At 40.7% G+C, this 16,585-nt stretch overlaps 1 protein-coding gene across 5 annotated transcripts in view; it reads right to left on the reverse strand.

The window, feature by feature from the left end:
- Positions 1 to 16,585, reverse strand: part of RAP1GAP2 (RAP1 GTPase activating protein 2) — a 1,085,931-nt gene that overhangs the window by 24,238 nt on the left and 1,045,108 nt on the right. For all 5 annotated transcript variants that reach the window (XM_073565586.1, XM_073565585.1, XM_073565588.1 and 2 more), the window contains 4 exons: positions 15,212 to 15,349; positions 14,080 to 14,192; positions 9,532 to 9,645; positions 6,697 to 6,814 (listed from right to left, as the gene is read on the reverse strand). In XM_073565586.1, the coding sequence (XP_073421687.1) occupies positions 6,697 to 6,814; positions 9,532 to 9,645; positions 14,080 to 14,192; positions 15,212 to 15,349 (483 nt within the window). The remainder of the gene's footprint in view (positions 1 to 6,696; positions 6,815 to 9,531; positions 9,646 to 14,079; positions 14,193 to 15,211; positions 15,350 to 16,585) is intronic.

Consider the following 16,585-nt stretch of genomic DNA (forward strand, 5'->3'; position numbering starts at 1 on the left):
GATAGCCCCCCCACCCCTTAAAACATGAACTAACTTCAGTTTATCACATCTTTGGGAAGCCAAGTTCAAATTCCCTAGCCACACGCAGGCCTGATTACTGCCACACCTGTTCTTAATCAAGAAATCACTTAAATAAGATCTGCCTGAAACAGTGAAGTAGACCAAAAGATCCTCAAAAGGTAGACAGCATGGCATGATCCAAAGAAATTCTGGAACAAATGAGAAACAGTAACTGAGATCTATCAGTCTGAAAAAGGTTATGAAGACATTTCTGAAGCTTTGGGACTTTATTGAAACACAGTGAGAGCCATTATCCACAAATAGCGAAAACATGGAACAGTGATGAACGACTGTCGACTAAAATTACCTCAAGACCGCAGCGACAACTCATCCAAAAGGTCACAAAAGACCTCATAACCACATCCAAAGAACTGCAGGCCTCACTTGCCTCAGTTAAGGTCAGTGTTCATGACTCCACCACAAAAGAGAGACTGGGCAAATTTGGCTTGCATAGCAGAGTTCCAAGGCAGAAACCACTGCTGAGCAATAAGAATATAAAGGCTCATCTCAGTTTTGCTAGAAAACATCTTTATGATCCCCAAGACTTTTGGGAGAATAATCTGTGGACTGATGAGACAAATGTTGAACTTTTTGGAAAGTGTATGTCCCATTAGATCTGGCATAGAAGTAACACAGCATTTCAGAATGGAACATCATACCAACAGTAAAATATGGTGCTGGTAGAGTGATGGTCTGGAGCTGTTTTGCTGATTCAGGACCTGGAAGACTTGCTGTAGTAAATAGAACCATGAATTCTGCTGTCTACCAAAAAATCCTGAAAGAGAATGTCCAGCCATCTGTTCATGACCTCAAACTGAGGGGCACTTGGGTTATGCATTAGGACAATGATTCAAAGCACACCAGCACATCCACCTCTGAATGTCATAACAAAATTAAGACTTTAAAGTGGCCTAGTCAAAGTCCTGACCTTAATCTGATTGAGATGCTATGGCATGATCTTGAAAAGGTGGTTCATGCTTAGAAATCCTCCAATGTGGCTGATTTACAACAGTTCTGCAATTCTGCAAAGATGAGTGGGCCAAAATTCCTCCAAAGCATTGTAAAATACTCGTCATTGCCAGTAGAGTTGAGCGACTTTGGTCGGGTCGGGTTTCATGAAGCAAAATTGGAGTCGGATGAAACTGGTCCGACTAGGGCAAAAAAAAGTCGGAAGTTCGTCCGAAACCCGACCCCAATGCAAGTCAATGGGAAATAAAAGTCGGCATTGAGTGGATGAATGTCATCACGATCCGACCAAAGTTGCTCAACTCTAATTGCCAGTTTTCAAAAATACTTAATTGTAGTTGTTGCTACTAAGAGTGGCCGAACCAGTTATTTGGTTTAGGGGCAATCACTTTTTTACACAGGGCCCTGTAGGTCTGGATTTCTTTTTCCCTTAATAATAAAGTCCTTCATTTAAAAACTGCAGTTTGTGATTACTTGTGCTATCTTTGTGTAATATTTAAATTTGCTTGGTGATCTTAAACATTTAAGTGTGACAAACATGCAAAACAACAGGAAATCAGGAAGGGAGAAAACACTTTTTCACACAACTGTACATGTCCCGACACTGACTGACAGCTGTCTCTGTAGTGATATGCTGCAGAATGATCTGTCAGTTAATGTGTCAGGGCGCCACTCACTATGTACTGAGCAGTGACTGAAGTCGTGTTGGCTGCGCCTCTATGACTGAAAGCCGGAGGTTGCCGAGAGGAAAGAAGTCCATTTCCTCCTGGTAGCTGGGTTTTCTGTATTGTAGCTGTACAGCTTTGGAACGCTATTAAGCTGCAGATGAACTCCATGTCTGCAAGTTAATAATTTTTGGGGACACGACAGGTTCCCTTTATGCAATTATATCACTGGTTACTGTGGCTTCCACAACATTTGCATACATTTACACCATTACATAAAATAAATCCAAATGTAATAGATTCACTTAGGTCACTCAACTTATTTTATCATAAGCCAAGCACTGAATGGATGCAACTTGAAAAGAAATATCACACTAAGGGTATGTACACAGAGTTTTTGTTAGGAGGTCAAGAAACAACAAGTGTTCTAGAGGAAACCACTTCAGACAATGCTCCTCCTCTGTGTAGTTTTTAAGGAGTTTTCCCTGAGCATTTTTTACAGAGTTTTTTTTTTTTTTTTTTAAAGTATTTTAGAAAAGTTTTTACTCAGGCTTCTAATTGGACAGTGCCTATTTATCATATAGTTTGTGCCAACACACTTTTTTTTCCCCTGACCAGGCATTTTTAAAATCTGTAGCGGGAAAAATCATTCAAAAGTCTGAATGAATGAACCAAGAAAGTGGTTTTACAATAGAAATGAATAGGCAAAGTCTTTAAAGTCTCTTTGAAGTGATTTTTAGATGGTATAGAAGTGGATTGCTCAAAAAGAAACAACTCATGAGTAAACTGAGTGTGCACATAGCCTTAATGTATAAATCTGGCAACAAACTGCATCATCCTAATGTCAATTCTGGTAGGGCCCTTGTATAAAGACTATACTACACAGATTAGGGACATCACCAGTCCCAGAAACAATGTACTGCTTCTCCAGTGCCATGGGAGCTTTCAACAATATTAAAGCATAAGATACAGTAGTTTTACATTGTATGTTCTTCAAATAATAAAGACTGTGATGATCTTGTATTTCTCTTTATGAAAATTAATTTTATAAATCTCTATGTAATATGGAAGGTAATTTGTCAGAGCCTTTAACCCTTAATCTCTACCGCATACCACTGATATGATTGTATTGTCCTTTAAAGGTTAAGTCAGTTGATCCCTTTATGATCTCAAAGCACTGCTTCAACAGTGAGAAACTGCATTTCAAAGTTGTCTCTGGAGGTGCATTGGGGCGTGACAATGCACTTGGAGCTTCTCAGCCTCAAGCTGCATTTCCTACCTAGGTAATTGACAGGTTGTTTGCTCTAGTACATGGCCACTGGCCTATCAATCAGCTTGGGGAGGGTGCTGCTAGGTAGGGAATACAGTGTGAGGCTGAGAAGCAGGAAATGCATGGTTACGCCACAGTAAACTTTCAGAAACAACTTCAAAATGGAATTTCTAGGATCTATTTATATAATTGCCTTGTAATGTTTTCATTTCCTGTTCTGTCCATACTTCACCATATCCCAAAATTCCAAGCAGAGGAAGTTCACCGACCGCCACATTGGGACACCCAAGGGACACCCAAGTGATGGGAGTCCCAATATGGAAACTGCCACTGGTACCAACCTACTGCGTGGTACCACCAGCGGAACCCTGTCACACCACACACACTCTATATGCCGTACACACCACACTCACATTCACACTGACACACACTCACACAGCCTCTTGTGTGGTACCACCAGCGGAACCCTGTCGCAACACACACACACTCTATATGCCGTACACACCACACTCACATTCACACTCACATTCACACTGACACTCACACTCTCACACATTCACACAGCCTCTTGTGTGGTACCACAAGTGGAACACCGTCGCACTGCGCCTGCACGAATTCCGCGCAGGCGCAATGAATCATTCGGCTGATCCCAGCGGCAGATGCGCGAAGTGTCTACAGGCAGAGAAAGCCGGTCACATTAAAGGGGTTTTCCAGTGAATAAAAGTTCATTTTAAAAATTGTCTGTGTCTGACCGTGTACGGAGCATACCACATCTCCTGGGCAGGGGAGGAAGCAAAAGACAATACTGACATTACAGCAGGGGATCACAGAGGATTCATTTTGTGAGGTAAAATATTTCACTGACTGATATTTTATGATCAATGCAATTGAAACCTTTATCAGGTGCTCAAATTCCCTGCTTCTTTAGGCTTCTTTATGGTCTGCGTACTGCGGATCTTATTCTGGAGATTTTCATTCTGGGCAGTGTTTGCTCAGATATCGAAAAATCTCTCCCACATTGCAGGTCAGAACACAATACATTGGTGGGTGTTAGGTAAGATTTAGGTGCTTGCCTGGTTACACGCTGTGCACACAGTAGGATTACCAATACAATTTGAATAATAACACGAAACAACTCAGGCCCGGTATATTGCTATGTTGGCTCTTGTGTCTTGGCTTATGTTTATAGTGAAAGCCTTAAACTGAACCTGTCATTAGATTTACGCTGCCTAAACCCCGAGCAGCATGGATCAGCAAGGGCCACATGATTGCAGGAAGTTATGGTTTGCTCTAAATACTGCAGCGTTTCAGAGGAGGCATACTGTACTTTGTAAAGCTGGCAGGGGCTATGCATCTTGGATGACTAGTTAAGTCCAAGGGCTCATTCACATTGGCATAGATTCCCTCATATGAGAATCGCATCTCAAGTGCGGAGAAGATGGGGAACGTAATTTCTCCTCCATTGTCTCTGTAAGCGTAGATCGGACTGCACACAGATGACATCTGAGTGTAGTCCAATGTTTCACACGCACCCTTAGAGTTGAATGGGTGTTTGCGATCCTATTATTGGATGCACTTGCAGCATGCTGTAATTGTCTTCTCATGCTGAATCAGCATGAGAATATAATGGCGGATCTACATTACCCCATAGTATAATATTGGGCGAGTGCTATCCGATAATACATCAGATTCCACTTTGCCGTGTATACGGCAATGTGAGCGAACCTTCAGTCCAACACTCTAAAGTAGGGCCCCAGTGGCTTCTCCCTACCTCTCTCTAGTTGTAAAGCTGCTGGAGTAAGATGTCCCTAATTCATAACGAGGCACACACCTCTAAATAAATTAGGTCTCAACGGCTGTACCCATCAACCAGGAATGTCAAGTTAGAGACTAGAGCATATTTCTGGAAAAATTTTGATGAAGATGCTGGGTAGACCTTGCCCCACCCCATACCACCCAAGCCTCACTCACTTTGGTAGAGCTGGTCAGGACTGGAGTATAAACGCCAAAAGCCAACCCTTTATTGCAACTCTGAGTTGCACAATAATGTGACATTCTACGGTGTTTTACACTAGAAAATTGGAGAAAACGCCTTGATGAATCAAGCCCATAGTGCTTGGACGGCTGTTCGAAGGGTGTTTTCTCTGAATTGCTACAGCGTGTGACTGGCAGAATTGCATTTTACCACATTCAAAACAATATCTTCTTCCTTACCTGTAGATTGATCTATTCTATTATTTCTAAACACTGTTTTTCGGTGATTCCTTTGTATCCCCGTTCATACTGCACCCACACACTCAAATCATACATCATTAGAAATGTATACTTGCCCCCCTCATAAAGAAAATAGCCAAACAAACCACACATCCACGATTTGATCACAAAATACAGTTTAAACATTAATTTTCATAAACCTGCAGTAAGGAAAAATGACCTGCAGGTGGCACCACAGTGCCCCAAAGCACACTACCAACACATTTGTAAACATGCACTGCTTTTTTGCTGATTACTTCGCCCCACGCGCACACATGATACACCATTTGAAAGGTAACCTTGCTCCCTTCAGCAAGAAATCAGCCAAACAAACCATACAGTCATGATTTTATCACTAAATACAGTTTAAATATTCATTTTCATAAACCTGCAGAAAGACACAAGGACCTGCAGGTGGCACCTCAACCGGAAGACATTTTTTGGCCTCTACTTATCAAAACAATTTATTGTATTACCAATCTACATATATAAATACCTGTCTGTGTTCATCAGCTCATGAAATACATTTACATTTGACCAGCTTGCTTTTGCTGAAATTGCCTGCGCCCCCCGACGACCAATGTGCGAAAATTTTGCACGGGCCAAGCTAGTCATATCTAAAGGCCAAATTGGATTTCAACGTGCTCTATCTTTTTTCGATCCTATGGATATAAGCCATTGCCAGAAGCGTATGATGGCAGCCTAGTCCTCTCTCCCCACTGTTACAAACACAGGTGTCAACCGAGGCAAGTTTGCATGTTTTTGGGAGTGTAGTGAGAGGTAACTTTTCAGATGGAACTGTCTATACCATTCCTTAAAGGAAACTACCCCTAATATGAAATTGCTTTCAAGTATAACATGTTACCTCTATTATTTCCTAATTACATGTGAAAGTAAAAGGGTCCTGTTATAATTTTTATACTGGAACTCGAGCGTTTCACTTAGTACTTCTAATACTGACAACATTTATGACCCAAAATTTGAGACATTAACTCCTCCCCCACTGTTAGTGCCCCCAAATACCTAGGAACACTACCAAAACCAGTGGTTAGCACTGCAGCCTTACAGCACTGGGGTCCTGAGTTCAAATCCCACCAAGGACAACATCCGCAAGGAGTTTGTACGTTCTCCCCGTGTTTGCGTGGGTTTCTTCCCGGTTCTCCGATTTCGTCCCTCATTCCAAAGACATACTGATAGGGAATCTAAATTGTGAGCCCCACCAGGGACAGTGCCAATAATGTGTCTGTCCATGTGAGGATTTTTTTTACAGCTCTCCAAGAAACAAATGTAACAGAAGAATAACAATTACTTTAAGGTTTATTTTTTACCTCCACTACATACAAACCATCTACTTAAACAAACTGTATTCCCATCTCTGTACACACAAAGGATTTTTGTTGTTGTTGTTAAGATAAGATTTTCTGAACTATTAGATTTTCTCAAGTATTCCCCTCTGCTTTAGGATATGTGTAAGATACGCACCACACTCTCATATTCCTCCATAGCCTCGCTCTCTCCAGCTGTGCTGCTGAAACTGCTCGTACTGGATGAAGAGCGAGAAATGTTGGATCGCCCATTCTCCTTCAGTTTGATGTACGGTCTGGAAAACAAAATGGTTCGAGAAAGTATTTTAGAAAACAGAAAACCTGAAATAGCAAATTCATAAAATCAGTATACGTATTTACCATGTGCAGGGCTTATATACAACAGACACCAACATCAGATGGGTAATGCACTTTTTACAATCCCCATTTTCAAATACTTTATATTGTATATTAGGGTAATAGAGGGGAATTCTCCATGCTAAACCCTCTTCTACTAGTTGTAGCAGTGTGGCTACAACAGATGTCTTTTAAGGCTCATTTTGACGTCAATGATTTCTCACATGTGCACAAAACGGACGTTTCATCAGTGTTTGGTCCATGTGTCAGTTTTTATTGTAATGGACAGGGTCCGTGGCCCAAGGGTCGCATCAGCGCCCCATCACGCAACAGAAAAAGGGGGATCCTGGCTGGATGTATGTGCTGATACCATAGCCATACACCACCACTGACCACATGCTGCTGCTTGACATGACATGCCAGGACCCAACATGGTAGTGGTGAAAGAGGAAGACCAGAGTCTAAAAATAAACTTGTCTTTACTGAATGAATTGGTGAAAAGTATATACATCAGATAGCAGGCACAACATTTAGTAAATACTTCTTTTGAGCAGTCCAGAGGCCAGGAACTTCACAGTTACACGCAGTAGTACATTTCTTTCATTACATGTTTCAATAGTCCAGCAAACTACTATGGGAATCTCCATCTTCCCTTTGTGTAGGACTTCACTGGCTGAGGTGGGTTGCTGCAACTCCTCACTATAATTCTCAAAGTCACCACCAAATCTTCCGTTCCTCATAGGGGAAAGTGTCCCAGCCTGGCCATCTTCTCTTTTATGACCCTCAGGTCTGGCTACACTTCCACATCTTATATAGTATAGATAACAATTTCTGTAGGCCCCATTTTCCTGAGATAAGGAATCCTTCTACCATGTAATACTAGTTTACTTCAGAATGTGCTGAGTATGGTCTCTCTTCTTTGCACATAACACCCCATTCAATGCAGATCTGCTAAGATTAGGACCATAGATCCACCTCCTTTCCTATCAGCCTAACAACAAGAACTGGGTTTCTTTTGCCCACTTACTTCCTCCCACCATGGGCTGGGCGTGTGAGGGTTTTTTGCGGGACGAGTTATGCTTTTGAACAAAGTCATTCAGTCGTTTTGATTTTTTTTTTCATAGCACCATTTACAGATAGCATTAATTATTTCTATATTTTGATAGATCAGGCATTACTGACCTTGGCGATGCCAAATATGTGTGCTTTTTATTTTTTTCATTGTTTTATTTTGCATGGGGCAGATGGAGGGTGATTTGAACTTTTATATTTTTTAAAACTTTTTTTTAACTTTTCTTGTTCTTAGGAAACTTGAAGCTACGATCTTCTGATCACTTGTGCTACACATAGCAGGGAAGCCTTGCTATGTGTAGTAAAAATTATCAGCTGCTATGAATGCCGGCCACAGGGGGCGCTCATAGCAGACAGGCAATGACAAGCACGGAGGTCTCTTGTTGTCATGTCAACCCTCGGTGCCCCGTGTTTATGTGACAGGGGTGCTGATTGGTGTGGTTTGTGACGCGCTTCCGGCGTGTGCATATTAAATGCCGCTGTCAGAGAAATTGACAGCGGTATTTAACATGTTAACAGCCGCAGGGGGATCGCAATTCGACCCACGGTTGTTTGTTTTATATTGCGATATAAAACTTCATATGACTATTTTCTTGATTTCCTTCAACTACCTACATTGGTGCTAAAACATTAATTCAGATGTCTAAGCACATCGATCTGATATTGGACCTCTAATGCACAGACTGGCCTGGGGTGTCTGACCTGAGCGTAACAGATTCGCGTATTTAGTATGAGGCTGTCCCTCTTAGGTCGGGAGAGCCGATGCCAGATTTTGGACCAGTTTCCATGGACGTCTGAATGAGCCCTTAGTCTTTCATATGCACACCCAACATAGCTAGAGTAGAGGGTAACCCCTGATACAAGGATGCTTGATCTACCTATTCTGTATAAACCTGTTCCCTCAGTAGAAGGTTATATGTCCTTAGAATTATTGCTTTTAATTATTGTGTCACCCCCTTCACTGTATCAGAGCCCAATTCACTTAAAGGGGTTTTCCCGAATCAGTTGTCAAATAGCCATTGAAATACATACCATTCTAAACAACATTTTTTACAGTATGTTTTTTTGCCATGAGTCCTCACTTCCACAATTGGTATTTTGGTCACTTGACGCACTGAGTCTCAATGTCTGCACTTCCTATAATGATTCATTTTTGCATTGAGATGTTCTCTTTAGGCAGTTGCGAAGAACAAAACAACACAGGTGCTGTAGTGCTGTGTGCCATGTGTGGGAGACCAGGCAGAGTTCTTCTTGAAAGTGCAAAAGTACAAAGCTCAAAGCCCTGCATTTCTACAGTATCTATGGGATATCTATAGCTTCAACCCAAAGCCCAGACATAGAGAACACCAATGCTACCAGCATGTCCTAACAGAGTAAATCATTGGGGCCTTAAGTAGACAACTTCTTTAATATGCAATATGAGAGCACTTTTATGAAATCTGGATAAAATACACATCCAGAAACTTCTAATATACGAGACTATATATTATTATTTCCCATGACATATAATAATTACAATAAAAAAAATTGTTCTGGCAGAATGGATTTCATAATCACTGGCGCATTATTCCGACATTATTTTTACCTTTCTTTGTTGGGACATATCTCTGGGGAACTGGGATTTGATGATGTCTCAGATTTTACATCCTGTGATGAGTGGCCACAATCCGGAGTTTTTTGCACAGCAGACATGCTGTCACTGTCAATAAGAAATAAATAATTACTAGAACTAAAAGCAGAAAATGATCAATTGTGAATGTGAATGTAGTCAATTAAACTTGTGATGAATATACAAAAACATAAACTTTAGATAAAAAAACGTGTTCTTATGTTGATAATATACCTAAAACGTTGAAGAACTTAGCAGGTATACGCATTATTTGTTTTCATCTTCAAAGCAGCATTCTCAATTTTGTTATTTGGAAACAGTCAATGAGCTTGTTGGTGTCAAAACTTAGTCTAGCCAAGTCTCTATAATGCAATGTGAGTTTCAAAACCTACAGAATTGTTAGTGCAACTCTAGACCATAATAAAGGCTGTAATTTAGGATATGTGCAAGATAATGAAAATGTATATAAACGATGGAGAACATAAAAAACAAACAAAAAGTTGCACCAAGAAAAAAAAATATATAATTGGCTAGGCTATGTTGGTAAGGCCTCTTTCACACTTCAGTTTTTTACAATCAGTCACAATCCGCCAAGTTTTGAAAAAAACGGATCCGCAATTTTCTTTTGAGGATCCGTTTTTTTCCCCATTGACTTCCATTATTTGGCGGATTGTGACGGATTGCCGTCTGTTGCATCCGTTTTTTTTGCGGATCCGCCAAAAGTTCCTGTCCGTTACCATCCTCAAAAATTTCAAAACGGAGCTTGCAACGTTTTTTTCTGTGGCAGATCCTCCAGACACTTTTTTAACCCGAAATTCTTTCTGGGCTGGGTGCCGGACAAAAAACACTCTCTCTCTCTCTCTCTCTCTCTCTCTCTCTCTGTCTCTCTCCTTTCCAGGCTGCGATTCCTTTAAAATTCTTCATTTGTCGGATCCGTCAAAAAAACGGACGGGTGCCATCCGTTGTCATCAGTACTAAAACGGATCCGCCATCCGTCCTTTTGGCGGATTTTGACTGATGCAAAAAACTGAAGTGTGAAAGAGGCCTAACCGAAGTGGTTCAGCATAGGCTTGTACTAAGTTACGTAATGAGGGTGATGTATAAAAACCAGTACAAGGGAGATGTGTAGGAGCCGCTTATAACAACCAATCAGATTTTAGCTCACATATTTTAGAAAATGAAAGAATCAACTTGTTTGGCTCCCTTGGTCTATTTCTTTACTTTTTTACTTAAACTTGTTTTCATAAATTCCACTTAAAGGGTTATTCTAATGTAGTCTCTTTAGCAGCATACAAATTCTCAGTCTCCTCACTTTCTGGTTTTTGTGAGGGTGGGCTCTCCTCCTTGAGTGACAGGTCTGGTGAGAAGCAGAGCTGTAGTATTAGAAGAACGTAAAAGTTCAGTACAAGTTCTTCTCTAACACATTCAGCTATCAGAGCTTGTTCTGAGTCTTTATTCCTATATCTATTTTTGCAAATAGGGATAACAGTGCATTTGAGCAAGCACACAGCTCCAGACAGTGAGACCCCTGATTCTGGATGCCGGAGGATTGATAAGATCAGCTGGGTCACGAGCTGAGAGAGCAAGAGGGGGTGAATGGGTAACTGTTGTATAGAAATCAACGCGCCAAAGATAGGTGACTGGTATGTTAAAAGTTTACCCCTTTCCTGGAATTTAACTAATGTGCAAACTTTGCTGGGTCTGCCCAAGCACTGGTGGCTGAGCTCCATGGAAACAAACTACACTATAAAAGATAAAAAAAATTCTCATTGCCGGAAAATGACAAAAATTTAAAAAGCAAGTCAATTATAAACTTGCTTACTTACATGCTAACTAACTGGCTGAATTTAATAACTTGAGAAGACCCTTTAATGTGTGCTAATAGCAACCTTTAGGCCAAATCAATCATTGTAAATCTAGACAGATTTCTGCCTAGAAGGTGAATCGACAGTGGTGGGCAAAAATAGCCAGAGGTCTTGAATACCAAGGACTACTTAGCAGGAGCTTATGACTGAGAGGACGAACAGGGCTCCAGCAGATAAAGCTGTGTTTTATCAAAACTACAGCTATAAGCCCAGCAACTGAGACACCTCTGGAATTTGAGTCTCTACCCTTTCTTTATGCTGCTCTCAGAAGTAGCATAAAACTGGTGATGGATTCTCTTTAAAACAGTCCCATAATATGGTACTGATATATCGCTATCAATGTGATAAGAATCATGTGAAAAGTAAATAACTGAATTGTGCAGGTTGTGCATTCGGTTTACATTGAGTACTGTTTGGAAGAAATCCCCGAATTTTGGTTTATTTAGTTTTTATGTGGCCGCCGGTGCTATCATTAGAAAACTCATTATCGGTCACCGCTTTATCCCAGTATTTCAAAAGTCAGCATCATTTTTGCCTGTATAATTTGGAACGTTCACTTTCTTCTTGTAAATAACTCACCATAGGCAGCTGATGGCTACCGCAGCTTAACCTTTTACAAAGGAGATGGAAAATCTATTTTTTTCATAGAAGATAAATTTGCACAGCTGTTACTATTTACTAGTGGAAACAGGTTTACCCTGCACTCTGGTCACAAGTAATTTCCAAGTAATTCCTAATAATAGGAAGCATTTACACATATTTATTGTCGTTTTAATCCAGGAAACAATGGTCATAAAGGTCAATAGACACTTTATAATGGAAGCATACAAATTCATATGTGTATCTACTTTGAATAACTTTCTAGCTATAGGAAAATACTTGAGTTATTATAGACCAGTTATAGACCCAGCGTGTTGACCAGGGTCTGCTCCAGGTTTTCGTGAGGCCGGGCTAAAGAGACTCAGTGGGCACCCTTTAACACACACCACTAATCATGATGAAATACAGGTATAGTACAATACAAAATATTTCACTTCTTCAATTACATGAGTGATATCTATTGTAAATTCTACAATAGCTCAGAAAATGACAAATCCTTGCAGCGCACAGCACAGAGTGACAGCAGACTTATCATTTTAGACCGGACAGTATAGTCCTTCATATAGTATTATGGGCACAACATAGTCCTCCATATTGTATTATGGGAACCAGATAGTCCTCCATACAAAATGATGGACACCCCATAGTCCTCCATACTAAATTATGGGTGCCGCATAGTCCTCCTTACAGGATTATGGGCACAACATCGTCCTCCATACAATTATGGGCACTACATAGTCCTCCATACAGTATAATGGGCCCCATATAATGTTCCAGATACAATGTAATGGGCTCCATATAATGTTCCAGATACAGTGTAATGGGCTCCATATAATGTTACATACAGTATAAAGGGTCCATATAATGCTCCATACCTTAAAAAAAAAATCAAATACTCAACTCTCCACATGTCCAGTCCCCTCAGCGTCTTTTGACTCTCTGCACTGCTCGGCAGAGGGAGAGCTGTAGTGACGTCATCGCGCCCTCTGCCCTGAGACATCAGAAACCCCGGTACCGTCCCCCTTAGATCTATCCCAGTGTGTAAACTTTGGGCCCAATTCAACAAAACTTTTATGCCAGTATTCTGGCATAAAAAGCTTTGAAAAGTTGCCTAATGTTAGAGCACGTGTGACGTGACAGCTGCGATAAAATTATGCAACCACACCATTTTGGCCCATCTCCGATAAAGTGGGCAGAGCTGGGGCTTTCTCATAGAGAACACAGGAGCACACAACCGAATGAGTGCGCCTGTATATAAGATATGAAATGACTGTAGACTGAATGATTGGCTGCAGCATCGTTTTGACTGCCAGTCATTTAATGTGTATGGCCGGCTTTATGCTAAGTACACACCTCTACATAATTTATTCAACCAGTCTCGTTGCAAATAGCAAAAGTGTCTGGCTCCGTGTTCAGCTTTATGTGCCCACTCGCATAGTAGATGGGTGCAGGCACTACCTAGTATACACAGGCACCAATCTAGTATGCAAATTGGATCAAATTAAAGCATGCTGCAATTTTTCACTGGGATCTGCAAAAAGAATTTGCTGTGAACTATACATTGGCTAACATTGGTCCGAGTGTTGTCTACATGCGTTCAGTTTTTACATGGCTAGCATGTGACCAAGGTACGTTTGTGGGAACATAACCTTGGGGAAGCAAAAGGTTGAGAGACATTTAAGTGATGCTTTTGCCAGTTAAGAAACAATAACAGCCGCAGACTATTTAGCGCAATACAGTAATAGGAACCTCATGCACTTTCTAAAAGTTATCCTGTTTAAAGAAACTGTGAAATATAACATTTATAAATGTCAAAGAAAAGAACAATGCTGCGAGTACAGATGGATCAGATACAGAGGATCAGACAGATGGAGACTAATTCCAAACGTGATCAGTAGAAGGATGCAGGTAGGGAGGACCTACAGCGCTCCAGAGACTCAGAAATCTTTTTTCTTCATGTCTTTTGAGAATGATAACCTTATATAAGTTGCATAACATGTGGAAAGCAAACCCCAGTGATGAACTGTAAGATGTTTCAATAATGCAAAACAAAGTTTACCATCTCGCCCGAGTTTCAGACGGTACTTCAGCTCCAGTGTGCAATCGAGGGAAGAGACCAGATCTCCGTTTTATTGGACTCTTGGACTGTGTCTTTGTCACCACAGCAGGAGGCTATAAAAACATTTACAGGAACAAAGCAAATCATTATTTTGCATTGTTTCTAAAAAGAAAAATGAAGAAACTTAACTAAGTGCAGTTCTTGGCATTTCCAAGGTCTAAGACTACTAACAAACTCGATGTGTAGTCTGAACCTGCAGTCCTGTCTTGTTCTCTTTTATCTGCAACCTGCTTCTTGCTATCCTACAAATAGAAAAAGGGCAGATTCCTGCCAATACAGACAGATTCTGGGCAGCTGCTTTACTTGTTAAATCTTTTACCAGTTAGGATCAACAAAAATTGCACCAATTTGCGCTCGCACTTTTTGAGAGCAGCCATATATTTAATAGCTTTGCTTTGCAAGAAGACAGGTATCCCTCTCAATTCTACTTTTGAGGTGTATAGGAGACATCTGATCTATGCAATATCTCATAGGCATACCTTTTCCTATAAAGCATTATTTGTCAATGAAGGATGATCTCCATAAAGCAAACCCATACCTCGAGAAATGCAATTTATCTGCAGACACAGGGGTAATGTGCAAGCAAACAGCATCTAAATCCCATGAGGCCGGCTTACTGAAGCAGCTGCTACAGGGGAAAAAAAATCAAGGTTTATTCATGCTATAGCTGCATATTTCCAGTCATCGGCACATTGCAGGGGGTGGCACAGTGAACAGCGCCTGTAATCACTCCTCGTCACTTTGATAGACAGCCAGTTCTGCAGACCAGGTTGTTAATCATTGTACTGGAAAGTGAAAGTGCTCAAAGTGTAATAAGAAGTTACTGGACCACCCCAATGACTAGAATTAAGCGGTTTCAGGAAGAAGAAAACTTAATTTTCTCCCTGTAGCTGCTGCTCCAGTAAGCTGATTATACATGATTTAAATATTATTTATCTGCAGGTTACCCCTATATCTTCAAGTAAGTAGCGTTTCTTGGGATAAGAGGTACCCTTTAAGAACAACCAACCCATCTCCAAAGCTGATCATATTCTGGAAAGAGAAGATACAGTTTAATATTTTCAGTGCTTACAGAGAATGTGGTTTTGGTCATTTCAGCAGTTGTGTGCACAATTCCTCCGCTCAGGCTCCCAGATATTCCCCCGGACTGATGCTTTTTTTGATTTCCCACCATAGTTTCCATGGAATGACTGCGTACCCGGATAGCTCTCTTAGGCAAAGAAAAGGCACGGGAAAACAAATAAGACTTTATTATGTGCTGCCCATAAAGCCACCAGAGAATGTTTGTCATCAGATAAGCGCCATTGTTTATGGCATAAAGAATAATCCCAATATATATTACCAGTTGAACTTGACCTTGTCCTCAAACATACTTTCATCAGATACATTTATATTCTTTGCTAGTTTTCCTTTGATGTGTTATCTGTTAGATTTTTCATGGCTACTCTAGTAGAAACCATATTTTGCAAGCATATTGTCTGACCACGGCCTTTCAAGATGAAACACAGAAGCTTATGTATAATAAGGGCTCTGGAGAAAATGTGACGCTTTGACAGCCTGTACCTTATGGACAGTACTATTCAAATATTAATAGATTTAAAGGCACTGGACATAAGAAACCCCTGTTTGTAAGCCACAGCAGCTGGTATATTTGATAAAGGTCATCTTTATTTTTTGCTATGTCTTGTTAGAAACTGCTTAGTCATTATCAAAGAATATTCATATTAGACTACGTAAGACCAGAACAAGAAATATTGGGGAACAATTTCAATCAATCAACTCGGAATCAAAGTCTACTGCAGAGCAGCCAACAGAAATAGCTTGTAGGGCAGGAAGTAATTTCTATTGGCTGGTCTGCACTGAGCAGCCAATCACTATGCACGGAACTGTCTGTGAGGAGAGTGACTGAGCGCATGTGAACGGCAGCATCCAGCTCAGTGGCTGAGCATGCACATTGGGGGACACTTTGTAAATGTCGCAACACTAGATTGTTTCTTTAAGAGCATGTATATGAATTTTATTTTTTTTTTATATAATCCATCCAATACATGTGATATTTATTGGCGGGACAACCCCTTTAAGAATGTGTTTTACTAAATAGATCAGCAATTTTGGTATATTTATATTAAGCGCATCCTAGATCACCCTGAAACATACCCAGCACCACCATTTCAAGAGTCTATGAATCAGATTACTGGGACACTAGACTGAAATGGCACTTGGGACCACAAGTACATTGGTTTACTAGACCACAGGAAGTCAGACTATTGTAAGTGGGTAAGAGGTTAACAAAAGGGAGGTTGGCAGTAAATAAAACCACTTTTATGCTGGACTCCCACTCCTGTGCACCTAGTGTGCCTGTGCATCATGCGGATTACCCATTGCTTTAAATTGTCCCAAAGTAATTTTATATTTTCCTTGCAGTGCATCATGAGATGTGGGTGAG

This window comes from Dendrobates tinctorius, unplaced genomic scaffold (genome assembly GCF_039654945.1).
Source record: "Dendrobates tinctorius isolate UK_male_01 unplaced genomic scaffold, ASM3965494v1 ptg000016l, whole genome shotgun sequence".
NCBI lineage: Eukaryota > Metazoa > Chordata > Amphibia > Anura > Dendrobatidae > Dendrobates > Dendrobates tinctorius.